Source organism: Coffea arabica, chromosome 2e (assembly GCF_036785885.1).
Source record: "Coffea arabica cultivar ET-39 chromosome 2e, Coffea Arabica ET-39 HiFi, whole genome shotgun sequence".
Taxonomy (NCBI): domain Eukaryota; kingdom Viridiplantae; phylum Streptophyta; class Magnoliopsida; order Gentianales; family Rubiaceae; genus Coffea; species Coffea arabica.
Window position 1 is genome coordinate 3,468,141 of NC_092313.1, and position 16,790 is coordinate 3,484,930.

At 36.5% G+C, this 16,790-nt stretch overlaps 2 protein-coding genes and 1 long non-coding RNA gene across 6 annotated transcripts; 2 read left to right on the top strand and 1 right to left on the bottom strand.

The window, feature by feature from the left end:
* Positions 1-1,259: 1,259 nt before the first annotated feature.
* LOC113730184 (uncharacterized) lies at positions 1,260-4,322 on the top strand. 2 transcript variants are annotated; one of them, XM_027254702.2, is made up of 2 exons: positions 1,260-1,716; positions 4,027-4,322. In XM_027254702.2, exon 1 carries the CDS (start codon positions 1,509-1,511, stop codon positions 1,680-1,682), a length of 174 nt encoding a protein of 57 aa, XP_027110503.1. In that variant the 5' UTR covers positions 1,260-1,508; the 3' UTR covers positions 1,683-1,716; positions 4,027-4,322. The 2 variants fall into 2 exon arrangements, with proteins under 2 accessions (XP_027110503.1, XP_071934272.1); XM_072078171.1 differs by lacking the exon at positions 4,027-4,322 and adding an exon at positions 3,249-3,558 and having other exon boundaries at positions 1,265-1,716.
* Positions 4,323-7,115: 2,793 nt separating this feature from the next.
* On the bottom strand, positions 7,116-8,921 carry LOC113733429 (putative glycerol-3-phosphate transporter 1). Its single transcript, XM_027259798.2, has 2 exons — positions 8,276-8,921; positions 7,116-8,109 (listed from the first exon to the last, which is right to left on the bottom strand). Exons 1-2 carry the CDS (start codon positions 8,757-8,759, stop codon positions 7,562-7,564), a joined length of 1,032 nt encoding a protein of 343 aa, XP_027115599.2. The 5' UTR covers positions 8,760-8,921; the 3' UTR covers positions 7,116-7,561.
* A 3,956-nt stretch (positions 8,922-12,877) lies between these two features.
* Positions 12,878-15,661, top strand: LOC140036505 (uncharacterized). Of its 3 annotated transcripts, XR_011840071.1 has the most exons (4): positions 12,878-13,576; positions 14,149-14,319; positions 14,962-15,090; positions 15,444-15,661. It is a non-coding gene; the product is annotated as an uncharacterized lncRNA (long non-coding RNA). The 3 variants fall into 3 exon arrangements; XR_011840070.1 differs by having other exon boundaries at positions 14,149-15,090; XR_011840069.1 differs by lacking the exon at positions 14,149-14,319 and having other exon boundaries at positions 12,888-13,576.
* The last annotated feature ends 1,129 nt before the right edge of the window (positions 15,662-16,790 follow it).

The following is a 16,790-nucleotide window of genomic DNA, read 5'->3' on the forward strand; positions in this document are numbered from 1 at the left end:
GGTTCAATTGGGACTTAATGTTTGAATTTACACTTTGGTCTACACTTTGAAAAATTCTGGCCGCCCAAAATCATTGAATGTACTGAGTGCATATATGATATGATAATGATATGATACTACTAGAGGGTTTTTCTTTTTCTTTTTTTTTTTTTGCGTTCTTTTGGTGGCTTTTGGGTCAAGCAGCGGGACAGTATAATCCATTAGACCAGTGCAATTTTTTTGGAGACACGGTCACAAAATTTTCATTCTTTTTTTTTTTTGATATGCCCATACGTGATAAGATGATCTCAATGACAATAACCGACAATAGATGGGGAAAATTAAAATAAAAAAAAAGAGATAAGAGCACGTTTAATCATTTGGGAGCCCAGTGCATTTTTTTATTTTTACTCATTTTGTTGTTTCTTTTTCTTTTAATGTGTGCGTGAGTAGTGTTTGATAAACTTTAATCATGAGTTGGGTTACTTGTCACCATCGTCAGTGGCACGTATAGATCACCGCGTATATATATATATATATATATATATTCTAGAAGAACAAAAAAATGATGAATTTGTTTTTTCTTGTATTTTACACCAAGAATGATTAGTTACGTCATGTATACATTACTAGTTTCGAATTTTGTATGCACAGAGTTATTTGGAATCAAATGATTTTCATACGGAACTCTTATAAAGTAATTTTTTTTTATGCAACGATACATTTAATTTAGTTTAACATACACCTATTCTTACTCGGCAGAGTCGGTGATCAGACGAGTGCGCCACGCACCTGTATGGATTTAGAACTAATCCCATATAGAGGCATATTAATGGGAAGCATGGTTAGCTTAGATGTATCAAAGAATTGTTGCACTGAAATAAATTCTTTAAACGACAGCGCACATAAAAAAATTCTTACAAAAATCTAATAAAGTACTTGAATTTTGCTGTAGCTCATCCCAGGTAATTAAAATCTGTCCTGAATTTTTAATCCTTAAATGCCTGTCTGTCCACACCGACAAACGTAGAAGGTGTTGACCTGAGATGAAGCGTTTTCTTTCATTGGTCGCCTCCCAAGTAAATAATGCATGAAAATTCTATCCCCAATCAAACCTTTGCCCAAAATTCACCTTCTTGGACCAAGGCCAATGACCACTAATTAAATGGAAAGGTGGTTTAAAAAATAAAATAAAAGAAAGAAAAGAAACGTATTACCTCGGGCTAAACGTAATATACTGGACCCGGACAGTCCGGCCCAAGAAAACCGAGAATTAAGAGCGAGAAGTACCAGTGCTCGGCCCACAACTAAGAAAAAGGAGTGTGCTTAGTAGTCAGAATCAGTGGCAGCTGACGTGCTTCGTCTTCGACTCGCTACTGCGGCCGGCCGTCGTGGGCAATCGACTGTTGTGGTGTGCAAGTCGACCATAATAATAGTGAATCCATAGAAAGCCCTAAATGTGAATTTTTGCAGCGTTTGGAAAAGAGACAGAAAGGGGCGGGGGTGTTGGGGCTTGGGAGGACGGGTTGATGGGGATAATCAGGAGCAGCTTCTCGTTCATAGCGGGTACAGTTTGCGGAATATACATAGCCCAGAACTATAACGTCCCAAATATTAGGAATCTTACCAACGAATTCCTCTTTCGGGCGAAAGAAGTCGAAGAAAAGTATCGCAAGCCCAAGAAGCCCGGCGACGGCGTTTAGTTCAATTGCTTTTCTTTTCTTCAATTATGATCCGGTGCGTTTCTTCCTCACGCCAACCATTTATTTTTCTTTTTCGTTTATGTTATGAGCTATACAGTTTCTAATTCAGTCGTTAAAGTCACCGGAGATGTCTACAGTGATTTCGCATCCCAATAATTTGATTGTATATTTATTTTTTAAAAAATTTAATATGTCTGTTTCGGCGTAGTAATACTGCATGCGTGTATTATATGTGTTTGATTTTCACTTTCATATTGCTGTTCCACACGTAATGGAGGTCATCACCGTATGAATCTGATTGGGGCGAGGGGCCTCATTTCTTTTTCTATCTGATTTATTGGTGTCACTGGAATTGGAAATTACTGCAATATATGCACAAGAACCTATCAGAGGGTTATGCAATTTTGCTAGATTCTTGACAGATTTATGGAGGTGAACCTGAACTAGATACTCCTTATATTTCTATGGAGTATGGTGATGATCATGCTTTCTACTGTAAATTCTTATTCCGTTAGAATGCACCACTGTTTAAAGAATAGTTCAGGGGTTGGAGTTGGACCTTTCTATGGATTTAGCAGTTAAAGCACATCCTTGTAGGTACATATATCGTTTTATCCAAAACGCTGCATTTGCTATCATGCTGTTGACTTGTGTTCAATTGCATTTCGCATCTGAGTTCCACTAGGGGACCTGTGCTCCATTCCTTTTCTGGTGCTTTATTTCCATAAACAACAAAAATTGAGATAAAAATTCTTTTATGGAGGTGTACATTGGATCGACATTGTGTTGGTAGAGAGAATCTCATATGAAATGGAGGATAACGTGCTAATGCTACAAATCTCCTCAACTCTCTATTAAATTGTGAAACAATAGCTGCAAGTTTAGTGACTTTGCCATCTCCATGGCATTGAATGATATACTCCAATAGAACATATAACAAACCTTCAGTTTGATACTAAAATGACGGTATATCTAGTTAGTATTCGATGAGGATTTGTCCTTCGGATGGTTTGGTGGAGAATTGTATGCTTGATGTTAATTGCTTAGTGAGTATAGCATTTCTCTCTCGATCAATGTTCAAGTTTCTTTTCTCTGTAATATGGTGATAGGAGTGATCTTGTCAAGTGATTCTACCTAGCTCTGGAATGACATTCTGTACCAGTGAAGTTGGATACAGGACTTTGATTGGAACCCATTGTGCTGTATGATAGATATAGAATCGCCTTATTTCACATGAGATCCTCAGTGCCACTTTTCCAGTGGCAATTCATTGCCACTTCTATATTTATGCCAAGTGTCCTGTTTATTTAATTTGTCATGTGCTATTTATTTAAATTTCTTCTATCATTACGTGATAAATGAGATTGACACTGAATTTGGCACCGAGTAGTGGCATAGAGGATCCCAACAGGCCTTATTTAGGTTTTAGTGGTTAGATTTGTTTGCATGCAAGCTACATGCTTAGAAATACTTGCTGTTGTACTTGCTTGGTGTTTATGCTATTGATGGGGTGTAACTTTTCCTATCTTTCAGTCTTATAAGGGCTCTTGGTGTTGAATTTGGCAGGTCGATTAGTTGGTTTCATTTTGACTGATACAAGAAAGTGCAGTGGTGGAACAGGATATCTCATAGTTTGGTCATTATTTCACCTTTTTCTGGTGGGGAGATGGGGAGTTAAATATTTGCTGAATAAGTGGTTAAATCTTGTGAGGTGATTGCTGCCGTTTTGGTCAGATACTCGATTACTGAAAATTCTGATTTAGTTGTTTTATAGTCTTTCCATATACTTCCTGGTTCCTTGTCTGTAGTAACATCTTTTACTCCCCTTCAGATTACGCACCATGAAATGAAAGCCTTACATGTCTAGCTTAGTTAATCTGTTAAGGATAACCATGTTGCCATATGCTTGTCACAGAAAAAAAAATTGATTTATGAAAGAAAATCGCTCTCTGAGAATGTCTTTTCAGGTACCATATGGTAAAAACATGATTGAAATCTGTTGCAAAGACTCATTTCTCAAGATTAAATAGCAATATTCATTTCTGCCCTATCTTGTTATGTCGTTCAATACAATTATACAAGAATCAATTTTACCACGTAAATAAAAAGTTATATGAAAAGTCACACCTTAGCTAAAATATGAGCAGGAACATTTCCTAGTCCTTTTTACTGAAACACTTTGACAAAATCAAAGTCAGCCATCATGAACCTAATAACATGAATCAAATTGCCAATTAAGGACAAATCAGGTTCACTACTTTTGATTCTCTGCACGATATTCAGTGCATCCCCTTCAAGTAGGAACTAGGAAGAATGTAATTCCATAGTCTTTGGCTAACTGCAGGGCATTGAGAAAAGCCAAGGCCTCCACATGATCTGCGCTATAAGCTCCTGAAATTCTTTCCGACATTGCTGCTTCAATTTGGCCTAGGTGGTTCCTTAACACTAATCCAATTCCAGCCCCTTCATCTGAGAAAGCTCCATCTACGTTTATTTTCAGAACGTTTTTCTTTGGAGCCATCCATTTGTTATGATCACTAGGACCTTGAAGTTTCTTAACACGGTGCAGATTCCAGAACCCCTGCATGTAAGTTCTAGCAGTACATTTGATAATAATTGGATATTTTATTATTGGGAAAATCGTTTAAAAAGTTTTGTACATTTCGTCGAATGAATTTTTTTTTTTTTTTTTTAAATCTTTCATCTTTAAAATATTAATTTTATGTTTCTCACAAATTTAAGTAAGCAAAATTTTGTCCCAATCTAAATTTTTAATCACTTTTTAATTTGAAATCACCATATGATCCACATGCAATCACTTTTATGTAGAAAAAAAAATCAAAATTTACTTTTTTTAGAGGCAAAAGATGAATATGAATTAGATCGGATTCCACTTTTTAGGAGAAAAATGAATAAAATTCAAGTTAGATCCTACTTTTTTAGGGGTGAAAATAATTATGGATCGGGTCATTTGTTTAACCATAAACGAAACTCAAATCTTTTTTGCCAAAAAAAAATGACAATGTGTAGATTACGTGATGAATTTAGTGTAAAAATTGGTCAAAATCTAGATTGGGACTAAATTTTATCGTGTTGATTTTGTAAGGAACATAAATTACTATTTTAAAAATAAAAAAAGAAAAACTTCTTTTAGCAAAATATGTGAGGAACATTTTGAATAAATTTTCCTTTTTTATTTTTACAAATTTATTTATTTGCATCGCAAATACATTTTTCAACTATCTTTTTGTTTCGCATACATCATATCAAAAAAATGTTACAGTAGGTTTGTTTGGATAGGGTATTATTTGAAATATTATTTGGAATAATTACTGTAGCACTTTTTGTGATGTGATGTATGTGAGATAAAAAGGTGGTTGGGAATATAAAAAGGTGGGTTGAAAAATGTGTTTATGATGCAAGCCAAATAATGGGCCTGTTTGGAACCTGAGTTTTTTGAGAGTTTGTCTAAAACTTTACTCTAGTGCACTGTAGAAGTTTTTGAAAAAATTTTGTAGAAGTTTTGTAAGGTGAAAAATTTTTTTGTAGTAGTTTTTGTAAGATAAAAAATTTTGTAAAAGTTTTTGTGAGGTGAATTTCTTTTCCTTTTCTTTTCTTTTTCTTTTTTTTTTCTTTCTCTTTCTTTTTCTTTTTTTCCTTTTTCTTTTCTTTCCTCTCTTTCTTTTTCTTCTTCTTCTTCCTTCCCCCTCCCACCACTCTTCTTCGCCCTTTCCCCTTCTCCTCTGCTCTGCATTTCCCCCGCCACCCCCACCAGCTCCTCCGCCCCTTCCCCCTCCCCTCTACAAGCCCAGCCCCCGCTGCCCCCCGACTCCCCCTCCCCCCGCCAGCCCTTCCCCCCACCACCCTCCTTCCCCCGTCAGCCTCTCTGCCCCTTCCCCCTCCCCTCTGCAAGCCCGGCCCCGGCCGCCCCCCACCAGCCCTTCCCCCCCAGCCCCTCTGCCCCTTCCCCCTCCCCTCTGCAAGCCCGGCCCCCGCTGCCCCCCGCCTCCCCCTCCCCCCACCAGCCCCTCTGCCCCTTCCCCCTTCCCTCTGCAAGCCTGGCCCCCGCTGCCCTGCGCCTCCCCCTCCCCCGGCCAGCCCTTCCCCCCGCCAGCCTGGCCCCCGCTACCCCCGAGCCCCTTCCCCCGCACGCCACCCCCCTCCCCCCGCCAGCCCTCCCTCTCTCGTTTCCCCCTCCCCTGTTCCCCTTCTCGTTTCCCGTTTGCCGCCACCCCCCTCTGCCCCGCCATCCCCACCCCCTCTGTTCCCTGTTCCCCCGTCAGCTGTAGCGTTGGCGTGACTGAAGTCAATTGTGCTTTCTGCTTGACCATTTGATCAAGATCTCTTCTTTCAAACGAACTGGTCATCTTCATCCTCTGCTGGATTGACTTGCTTGTGCTTGACTTTCATTTTCATGCTGCCTCTGCCTACAAGGAGGAATGCATCCTCTTTAGAAGTCAGCTAGGCAGGCTCGATGGAATCTGGGTAGGTTTTCTCGATAGATGAAAGGTTTTTAAGTACTAGAGCAGGAGGAAAGTAACTGCTGCTACTGCATCGGTCGGGGGAGTTTGGCCAGGGAGGGAGAAAGGAAAAAAAAAATTTGGGAACGCCGGTGCCGGAATAGGTGGCCGGCGCCGGAAACGGCGGCAGAGGTGGTGGCCGGCGATGAAGATATGGTGGATGGGGTGGGGGGAGAAAGAAGAAGAAAGATAGAAGTTTTTTGTGTATTAGATATTTTGAAGTGTGTAGATTAAAAAATTTGATAAGTTTTTTTGGGTTCCTGTAACTAAAGTTGTTAAAAAACTTATAGCTAAAAAACTTGGCCAAAAAACTCACTTCCAAACAAGCCCATTATTTGGGATAAGTTTTGTATCCAAACACTCCCAGTGTATTTTTTCAAAAAATTATTTCAAATAATCTCCTATCCAAACACGTTCATTATCTTGTCCGTTGCAATTGGACCAAGTACCATCAGCAGTAATGCCCGCCTCCAACTCCCCTCGTCTCCCTCTGGAAAAGAAAGAACACAAAGAAACAGTGGAGCGGTGGTTTGGAACCGGAAACTTCCACTTACAGAAGAACTGAGAAAGAAAGTCCGAAGACAGAAGGGTGACTCACTAATGACCGCAGTAATTTGCAAAGGTGGCGGAGTGAATCAATTAGAAATCCCAAAATGGAGGAAAGAAGGCCGAGTTCCAAGTTGTAGTAGAGATCTCTTGACTACTAATTGGCGTTTACCAATTAGCGATTAGCATAGTCAATTGGCTCATTCATTCTGTAACAAAATTGCTAAACAAGCATCAATTGAAAACGATTGAAACCATGTTGATGATACAGGAAACATTTAATAACCCATCTAAAAACATATGCAGATTTCATTCGTCATTGGAGAGATGTTTTTAACCCCAGATAAGGAGCCACTGACAATAAATGTTCAATCAAAATCAACAAATGCCTGAATGTAACCTGATATGTTGTTACACTGAGCAGTCATACATTGCAGGCTTTCTGCTTTCTATCCACGCCTTATATACATGAAAAATAAGTATCAAGATACACAGCCTCAAGTTGCTAACATCATACCCATCTGTTCTTTTCAAAGGGCACACCCAGACATCAGAACAATTTTTGACAATTTTTGAGAACCTTCCGAGGACACACACAATTTAGATACTGTCGCATATTCGCCTGGTTTGCAAAATTTCTGAGAACCGATTAGTAAGTTGTTTCAACCTGGAAGGAGGACATAAAACACCCTCTCCTGTCTTGGTTTTTAACACCAGAAGATTCTTCACCTCTTCATGTGTATCATCCGAGGATTAGAGCTAAAGCAAGAATATACACAAGCACCATTAAATACGTTACCTCCCCAAGAACAATCACACTTCAACAGGAGGCGGCCCTGGACAGGACCTCGACTCTTGAATCTTGGTAGCCACCTCTGACACAACAAGCCTAGTAAGAAGCAAACCCGCAACTAGAGCAGCTGCCATGAGCATTGTGAAAACTGCATTCCAGCTCTTAGCTGAAATGTACCCTGTTAGCAGTGGACCGATGGCAGCTCCAATTGAGCCAGTGCCATCTATTATTGCAGTAACAGTTGCTAAAGCCCTGGCGTTGCCTTTCAATGAGCTATGTGTTCCCAGGTCAGCCGATACAGCAGTTGTGATGAGAGCGTAAGGTCCATTGACAAACATGCCGGTGATCAACATGAGGATGATATTCATGGTCATCGAGATGTTTCCATAACTTCTGTAAAAGAACAGAGCAGGAATAGCGCAGTACATAAAGCTCGCAGCTGTTATAGCTCTAGCATTTAAATGATCGGAAATATGACCGGCTAGAATTCCTCCAACAACCCCTCCAACATCAAACAATGTCGACAGGTTTCCAGATTCTTCATCAGACAAGTACCTTCCATCTATAGCTGCAGCCCAAAAACAAAGAGAGGTCAATAAAATGTATCAAACAGCTTGTATTGAAAGGTGACCCGCACAATTGTGGAACTAAAAAGGCAATCAACTAAGGTCTGCTGCCTGAATTGAGGAATGAAAATATACAAGCCAATCAAAAAATCCAAGAATGATGGGTACCTGTATGGTTAATATAAAAAGGAAGCCAATACAGAAACGTATAAGCCACCAACTTGGCGAAGAATAGGCAAAGAGCAAAAGGTGCAACACCAGGAATTTTCCATGCTTCGATGAACCCAACTGCAGACTCCACCTCTTCCTTCTCTGATCTGAGAAGAGGTTCTGATATTTCCTCGCCATCTTTTTTGGGAGAGCATTCTTCATCTTCTTCATCATTGTTGGCCCCAACAGACTCCGGACTAACAGGTAAGAAAAGGAATACCATCAAGCCAATGAAGGCAATTCCCAGACCAGGAACAGCAGTTGACCATCCCCATCCATACTTTAATAAAGCCGAAGCAACCAAGGACCCTGTAATGTTACCCACAGAAGTGTGAGCATTCCAAATGCCCATTATAAGCCCTCTCTTCTTCTTCCCAAACCAATTCCCAACAACTGCCACCACTGATGGCCATCCAGTAGATTGGAACAATCCTGCCATCATCTGAACTATCAATTTTGATGAGGTGGGAAAACTCGATAGCCCCGGTTGACATCTTTGCCCCTTGAGGGATAAGTCATAAGTCTTGATTACTTGAAATTCGTAAGACGACTTCTGTCCCCTTTACTTGTTACTTGTGGGAGAAAAATCCCAATAAACCTCTAATCTCGTAGATAATCATCTTATTGGACTAGTTACAACTTTAATTAAGTTTTAGAGTTCGGATCTATGTGAGCACTCAATCTGACTACTTTGATACGCAATTACTAATATCAGATTTCTAAATTAAACATTTTATATTAGCGCTTCTTTCACTTTATGCGAGTCTTAACTCGTAATACTGTCTTGTGATAGTCATATCATTTTATCAACCACTTAAAGTACATTTTAATTTATCATTGAATATTTTTTTATTTATAATATATGCTAAAATACTTATACTAAGTATTGCAATCCAAAAAATTGCAATTTAAACACAACCTAAGCTTCTGTGTTAATAAAAGCAAAAGATACCTCATCTTTACGAGGGAGAGAGAGAGAGAGAGTTCAGAATTTGGGAGTCTAATCCGGACATTTTAACTTGACTCTTGAGATCTTGTGATGAAGTATCCTCAAATCAATTGACTTGCATCCCGTTTGTCCTAGTAATTCGCATAAAACAAAATCCAACTTTGACTATCCATGCCTTAGAGGCATTTCTTCATATTTATAAGTTCCTTGTTAAATAAGTCACGTAATGCTTGCTAGCCTTTTTCCTTCTCCCCTTTTTTATTGAGGTAATACAGAGCTTTCACATTTCCCGTTTCCGGTTTTTTTTTTTTTTTTTTTTTTTTACGGTCTGGGGGATATTCCGGAATCATCCGGACTAATGCCCAACAACGGTAGCAAGTGAGTGTCAAACATGGGACCTTGCTGTAAAGACAGATGACCGGAACCAACCGAGCTATCCACTGAAGCCTCCGATTTCCGATTAGAAACGACGCAGTTGACGACTTCATTTTTCCAAATTTTCTATGTACTCTGGATCGGAGAGGTACGTATTCTTCATTAATGACATTAATGCTGGCCACAGGAAGAAAGTAAACCGATAATGTTGCTAAAATATAAAATCAATTTCAGTGCTGGCCAGGTGGAATTCTTGATTCGGGACGAGTAGATCATACACTTGTAATATGGGGTGCCCAAGTGAATGTTCGTTGGTAAGGGTTTCATCAGCAGGCCAATTAGATCAGCAACACCGAATCCAGTGGCTACACCTAACCTACACCTGCAAATGATGAAAGCAGAAAACGAGAGAAACTCACTCACTCTTTAATTTTCAACTTTGTTGACAAAATTGTTCCCATTCTATCGTGTTGGTATCCTGAAAGAGAAATGTCCTTTTTTCTTCCAATGAAGTTGAAGTGCGAAAATTTTCAGGTCTTCATTTGCCAAGTCGCGTTCATATCTGGTGTTGCAATTTGCACATCAAGCTTGAAAATGATACCTTCACCGGGGAAACACAGAACAGATGCCGCATTCTGATTTCTGAAATCTGAACCAATAAAATATTACTACAAATGGGTGTCCTTTTCATTACGCATGGATTGAATTTAACGTAAAGTGATTGCATTAAATTTTGGTGGTTGAAGTTCTGGCCACGACTAGTCTTGAGATCTTGCGTAAATTGTCATAAGATTTTATATTCAAATTGAGAATTTAACGCAAAATTTGAAATCTTTCGAATCCTTCAAAGTTATGCAAGTGACTTCAAAGATATTTAAATTTGTAATTCATCGATCCTTTTAACGTGTAAAATTATATTTCATTCATTCTCTTTGTTTCATTTTCAAAGCCATAACGCTTGTTCTCAGCAAATTAAAATGAGTTATAAATGTTTTCTTTTAAAATTTAAATATGTATTTAATTTTAAAATTCCGTTGAAAAAGTTGAAAAATATTCGTTAATGTTTAGATAAGTTAAAAATGGAACTATGTGGCTAGAAAGATGATGTATGTCCCTGTGCAACTGACTAAACTCCTTTAAAGCGCCCTACAATCTTCCAAATGAGATTTGGTCCACACATGCGATTCCCCCGCAAGTGATAAAAGGGAATGCTAATGTTTGGATTGTAAATTATTTGAAATAATTTTGTGAAAAAATTACGGTAGCATTTTTTTGATATGATGTATGTGAGATAAAAAGATAATTGAAAAATGAATTGATGATGATGCAAGTAAGTCAGTGTGCGTAAATAAAGGTACGTTTGGATTAGCTGTTTTTTGGGTTGTTTTTCAAAAACAACACTGTAGCATTTCGTTTTTCAAATACAAGTCCGTTTGGATTAGTTGTTTTTTAGGTTGTTTTTCAAAAATTATATGAAAAAATTTTACTATAGATGTTTTTTGGATTATTTTTTGAGGTATTTTTAAAACATATTTTTGAGTATTTTTATAATTTATAATTTATAATTTTTATATTTATATACATTTATGCATTTATAATACATTTATAAATAAATATATTTATATAAAAAATATATAAATGTATTATATTATATATAATACTAATATAAATATATTTATAAATGTATAAATTATAAATGAATATTATATAAATGTATAAATTATAATTTATAAATATATATCAATATTATGTATAAATGTATTAATATAATTTATATAAATGTATAAATGTATTAATATTATGTATAAATATATAATTAATATTATTTATAATTTATAATTTTTATTGTTTAAATATTTATATACATTTATGCATTTATAATACATTTATAAATAAATATATTTACATAATTATATATAAATATATAAATGTATTATATTATATATATTACATAATATAAATATAATTATAAATGTAATAATTGTATATTATTATAAATGTATAAATTATAAATGAATATTATATAAATGTATAAATTAATATATTATAAATATATATTAATATTACGTATAAATGTATTAATATTATGTATAAATGTATAATTAATATTATGTATATTAATATGAATGTACAAATGTATTATATTAAACATAATACATAATATAAATGTATATTATAAATATATATAAATGTATAATATATTATATATATTTAATATTTAATATTTATATAAATATATTATAAATATATAAAAATATATTATAAATAAAATAAAATATTTATAATATGTATAAATAAATATAAAAATATATAATATTATAAATGTATAATATATATAATATACATTAATATTAATATAATCTGTATATAATATACATAATTGAAATATACACTTTAATTTTTATTAATAGATATTATAAAACAAAATTGCATAAATATATTTATAAATTTATATAAATATATATATATACACATAGTATACATAATTGAAATATGCAAATTGAAATATACATATTAAAGATGTATATTTGGAATTGTTTTTGATATATTGTTTGGAGGAGTTGTTTTTTAAATACACATTTACTGTAGCATTTGGAATGTGGAAAACAGTTTTTCAAAAACAGAAGCAAAAACAAGGAATCCAAATGAACCCAAGGTGTAATAAATTACAATCCAAACTTACTATTCTTTTTTTTTAATGGCAGTCCCATTACTTGTTTCATTATGTAGTCTAATAAATAAAATTATATAATAAAAATGATAGTAGAAATGTCATTAACAAAAAATGAAATGAAATTAACAATTCTCTAAAATTATATAGAACCCACGTAAGGCCAAATGAAAATAATATAACCTTTTTTTTCCCTTAAAAATTGTTTAACGATGTAGAGAGGGCAATCATGTGAATTCATGTTGAAGTCAATCAGGACAGCCCCTAAAATTGCGACTGGAGTATAGCGCTGCGTTGGGGCAATATTGTCAATTGACAACCGCCGGCTTGCTTTAGAATTATAATGGAGAGAAATGGTTCAAAATGGATATTCGCACCCAGAAAGAGCATAATTCTCTGCGTGTCGTGCATATTCTTCGCCGATTCTTCCCCGACAGAATGATGGACCCCACATTTCTGACATGGAAAACGGATTCTTCTTTGGAGAGTTTTAGTGACGTGGAATTTCACTTGAACAAATTGTCAATTGGTTGGACAAAACGTCTTACACCGCATTTGCCTGCCTGTCTGCTTCCCCATGACTAGGCCTGCTCACGACTCGAGCTGCTCGCAAGCTCGAGTCAAAGCTCGACTCGAGCTCGGTCAACACGAGCTCGAGCCGTTCGTCAAGACACACGAGGCGATCTCGAGTCTTCATTTCTTAGGCTCGATAACTCGACGAGCCGCTCGTTTGACTCGAGTACATGTGAAATTATAAAAATACCCATGTATCAATTAAAATTTACAACTTTCTGCACACTCTCAGGCTCTAAGCTACAATCGATTTCGGCCACAGTAATCTAAACTTTCCTCCTTCCTTCGATTAGGTTAACTTCTCTCCGCCGCCGACCGACTGTCCCAAACTCCCACTGCCATCGCTGCTACTGCTAGCTCCGTCTCCAGTCTCCACTTCCTCCCACTTCGGCTTGCTTTCCATTGCTGCTACTGCTATCTCCATCTCCACCACTTCCTCCCACTTCCGCCACTGCCATCGCTGCGCAGTAGCTCCGTCTCCACCACTTCCGCCAGCTCCACTTCAGCAACCTCCAAGCCGCGCAAGAATCTGAGTGTGTAACCCACTGACGGACGAGGATCTGGAAGGCCATCTCCGGCTTTGTCTAAGCTTTTCCAGTGTCGCAAGTGTGCCACCCGCTGAGCCCATGTCCACCACTCCCTACCGTCATCCTCATATCAGTCCACTGGAATTTGTCCCTAGATTTTGCAGGTATGTACTGAGGTTCTTTTCCTTTTCATTTTCCTTTTTCTTTGGAATCTAGAAGGTGATCCACTTTGCTCTGCTTTGAAGTAGTAATAACAAGGGGTAAATGAAATTCGATGTCATGCTTTTTGGTACTGTCTTGATGATAGTTTGCATTCTTCCCCATTTATTGCTTAAGGAGAGGGGGGGTTAAGGGTTGGACTGAAGATAATTTTCAACGTTAATCTTTCTGCAAGTCCCGGGCCATCTCAAAGAGGGGTTGTGCAACTTAATCAACTAGGCACTGGGACGGTTGATCAAAATACTGAATTGGCGCTACTTGGCATAGGGAACTTTAGATTTTATTTTTCCTTACTTTAATTGAAGAAGATATTTGCCTAATTGCTGACTCATCAACTGCAAATACTGCCTAAACATGGACTTGCGAATTGATTACTGGTATTGTAGTGAGCTGGGTAATGTCCATTTTCAATTACTCTAGAGGAAGTATAAAAGGTCTACTTTTCTGATTAATTTTGTATTGGAAATTAGAACTTTCCCAGATTGTGGGTCATATCATACGATTTTGATTTTGGTAGGATATAGGAAATGTATGCAGTAAACAAGGGCCTGGTACTACGTCAATTTCATGGCCATAAGCATTTGTGCAACTGGCTGTGACTTGGTTGCCAGAGGTGGCAGATGCTAAATGTATGGCTTCCATTGATATTTCGGAGCAGGGAATGGAGCGGCTGCAATTAAGATTTTTGGTACTGAATTGCTTAAGATTGAGTGTCGGTGCAGTTATCATTCCATAAGATTGGGTCCACTTATTGTGTTTGTTTCGCTACAGAATGTTAATTCTATTTCAGACATTTATACTTGAAAATTTTATCCTCCATCTTTTCTTTCTTTCACAATTGCTGCAGATTTATCTTCAATTTAATAAAAATTTTGAGATGTTACTGTCTTGATATAATCCCTGTAATTTATGTATCAGGATGTTGGACATTATTAGGAACTAAAATTGCGCATTTTGATTTTGGAGAACTAAAATTTCATAGTAAGGTTCAATCTGATTGAGTTTTTGTCCAGAAGTAGTATATGTTTGGGGTAATTTACCTTTAATTTACCTTTAGTAGTAAAACCTTGTCTAAACTGCTTCCTTCATTTTCTTTGTATTACTTTTCATGAACCTTTAATAGACTCTCTTAGCCCCTTGTTATCTTTAAATCATCTCTTGGATTTACCCTTGGATCTGAAATACAAAGTACTGTGCATGGCTATGAATTGGCTGTGATGAAAAAGTACTCTCTTAGCCCCAAGTTTGTATAGTCTAGTATCCTACTTATCTTGTACAATATCTTTCCTGAGTTTTAAAGCTATTGGTAATAACAGTTTTTTTGTGCCAGCTCCAGCTCCAGCTTCCTCATTGTTGATTGGATAACTAGTGGCCGTTATAGAAGAGGTGAAAAATGGGACTTTGAACTTTTACTAACAGCATTTTTCTAGAAGCTGATGAGCCTTTGTTTCTTGACACGGTATTGTCATCCTCGAGCCATGTTTTTTAACTATGCTAGCATCATTGTATACTAAGCGTGTGATATTGAAGAGAGTGGTGAAACTGAAGTATTTTAATCTTATAAGAAATTTTTATTTTTTGAACTATTGCTTGTAATAGATTCATGTCAATCTTGAATATCTTTAGATTTTGGTGGAATGTTGTATTTCTTTTTTGTTTTAATTGCTTTCGAGCTTTTGTGGGGCAGTCGGCAAAATGGACAATAGGAAAAACAATAATCCTGTTACCATGTGCTTCTTTGCTGCTTTAGGTGAAAAAAAAGGAACTATTTTCGTTTGTCTTCACATCCTATCTCGTATTCTTGTTATGCAGGTATAAGTTCTTTTCTTGGCAGAATGCAATTCAAATTCTTCTACAACTTCTTGCATTAGTGAAATGCTGGTTTAGCTGAATTTTATATTGCTTGATAGAGGTTTCAAAGTGTGGTTATTTTCTTCTTATGATGGCAGAAACTGTTAATTTGTATTAGTGGATAATTTTGAAGAATTTGTATTAGTGGACATTTGGAGAATTATGATTGTATTAGTCAATTAGTGCTGTTTCGTGCTTAAATTTCCAGAAATTTTCGAGCTATTTTCGAGCTCGAACTCGAGCTCCTAACGAGCTAGAAATCGAGCTGTCTTCGAGCTTCATGCGAGCCAGAAACTCGAGCGCAACTCGAGCTATTCGCGAGCCAGAATTCGAGCTAAGCTCGCGAGCCATAAACGAGTCGATCTCGAGTTTTCCTGTCGAGCCGAGCTCGAGCTCTATTTTTCGAGCTCGACGAACTCGAGCTCGCATATAAACAACTCTAACTCGACTCGACTTGGCTCGTTTGCAACCCTAGACATGCTTGGCTTCGCCAGGAATGCAGGTCGGAATGGAAGAGATCTATTCTTCCACCGTCTAATCAAAGCCCAGTTATTATTTTATTTTAACCAAGAAAAGGAAAGGTAATAAATTATAGGCCCATCCCTTTAACTGTAAGAATGCGTGGAGCAAATTAAAAGGTCGATCTGAGGTTGACAGGCTAATTACTTAAAATATTCCCTTACAATTAAAGTAGTAAATATAACCTACTTTATTTAATACAGTCAACTTTTCCACCAATAATTGTTTTGATATATGTCTTGAATGGTATTATAATTAATGTAAAGGTATAGTGATTAGTTACACTTCAAATATTAATGTAAGGGTATTTTAGAAACACATTAAGCTATATTTACTTTTTCATCAAAGTTAACTAATTTTTTAAAATTGTTCTAGAAAAAAATCAAGACTGTCAAAGTAGGACAGAGGGAGTATTACTCAGCAAACTTCTTTTATTAGTTCAGGAAATTCAAAATAAATATTCAAAAATAATTGGTATAACTTTACATAGCTGCGAAAAAAATCAAAATTATCAAAATGGGACAGAGCGAGTATTTCCCAGCAAACTTCTTTTATTAGTTCAGGAAATTCCAAAATAAATATTCGAAAATAATTGGTATAATTTTACATGGCTTTGTGAAAGGTATGGCCAGACTTTTAAAAAAATGAAAGAAAGAAAGAAAAAAACCATCTCTGTACCACGGCATGGTTATAACGAAGAGAAAATTTTATTCATTCACAGACTTTGAGAATGTCCTTTATTCATTCAATGACTTTTTTTTTTTTTTACTTTTTGCAGGTGGCTGTCAG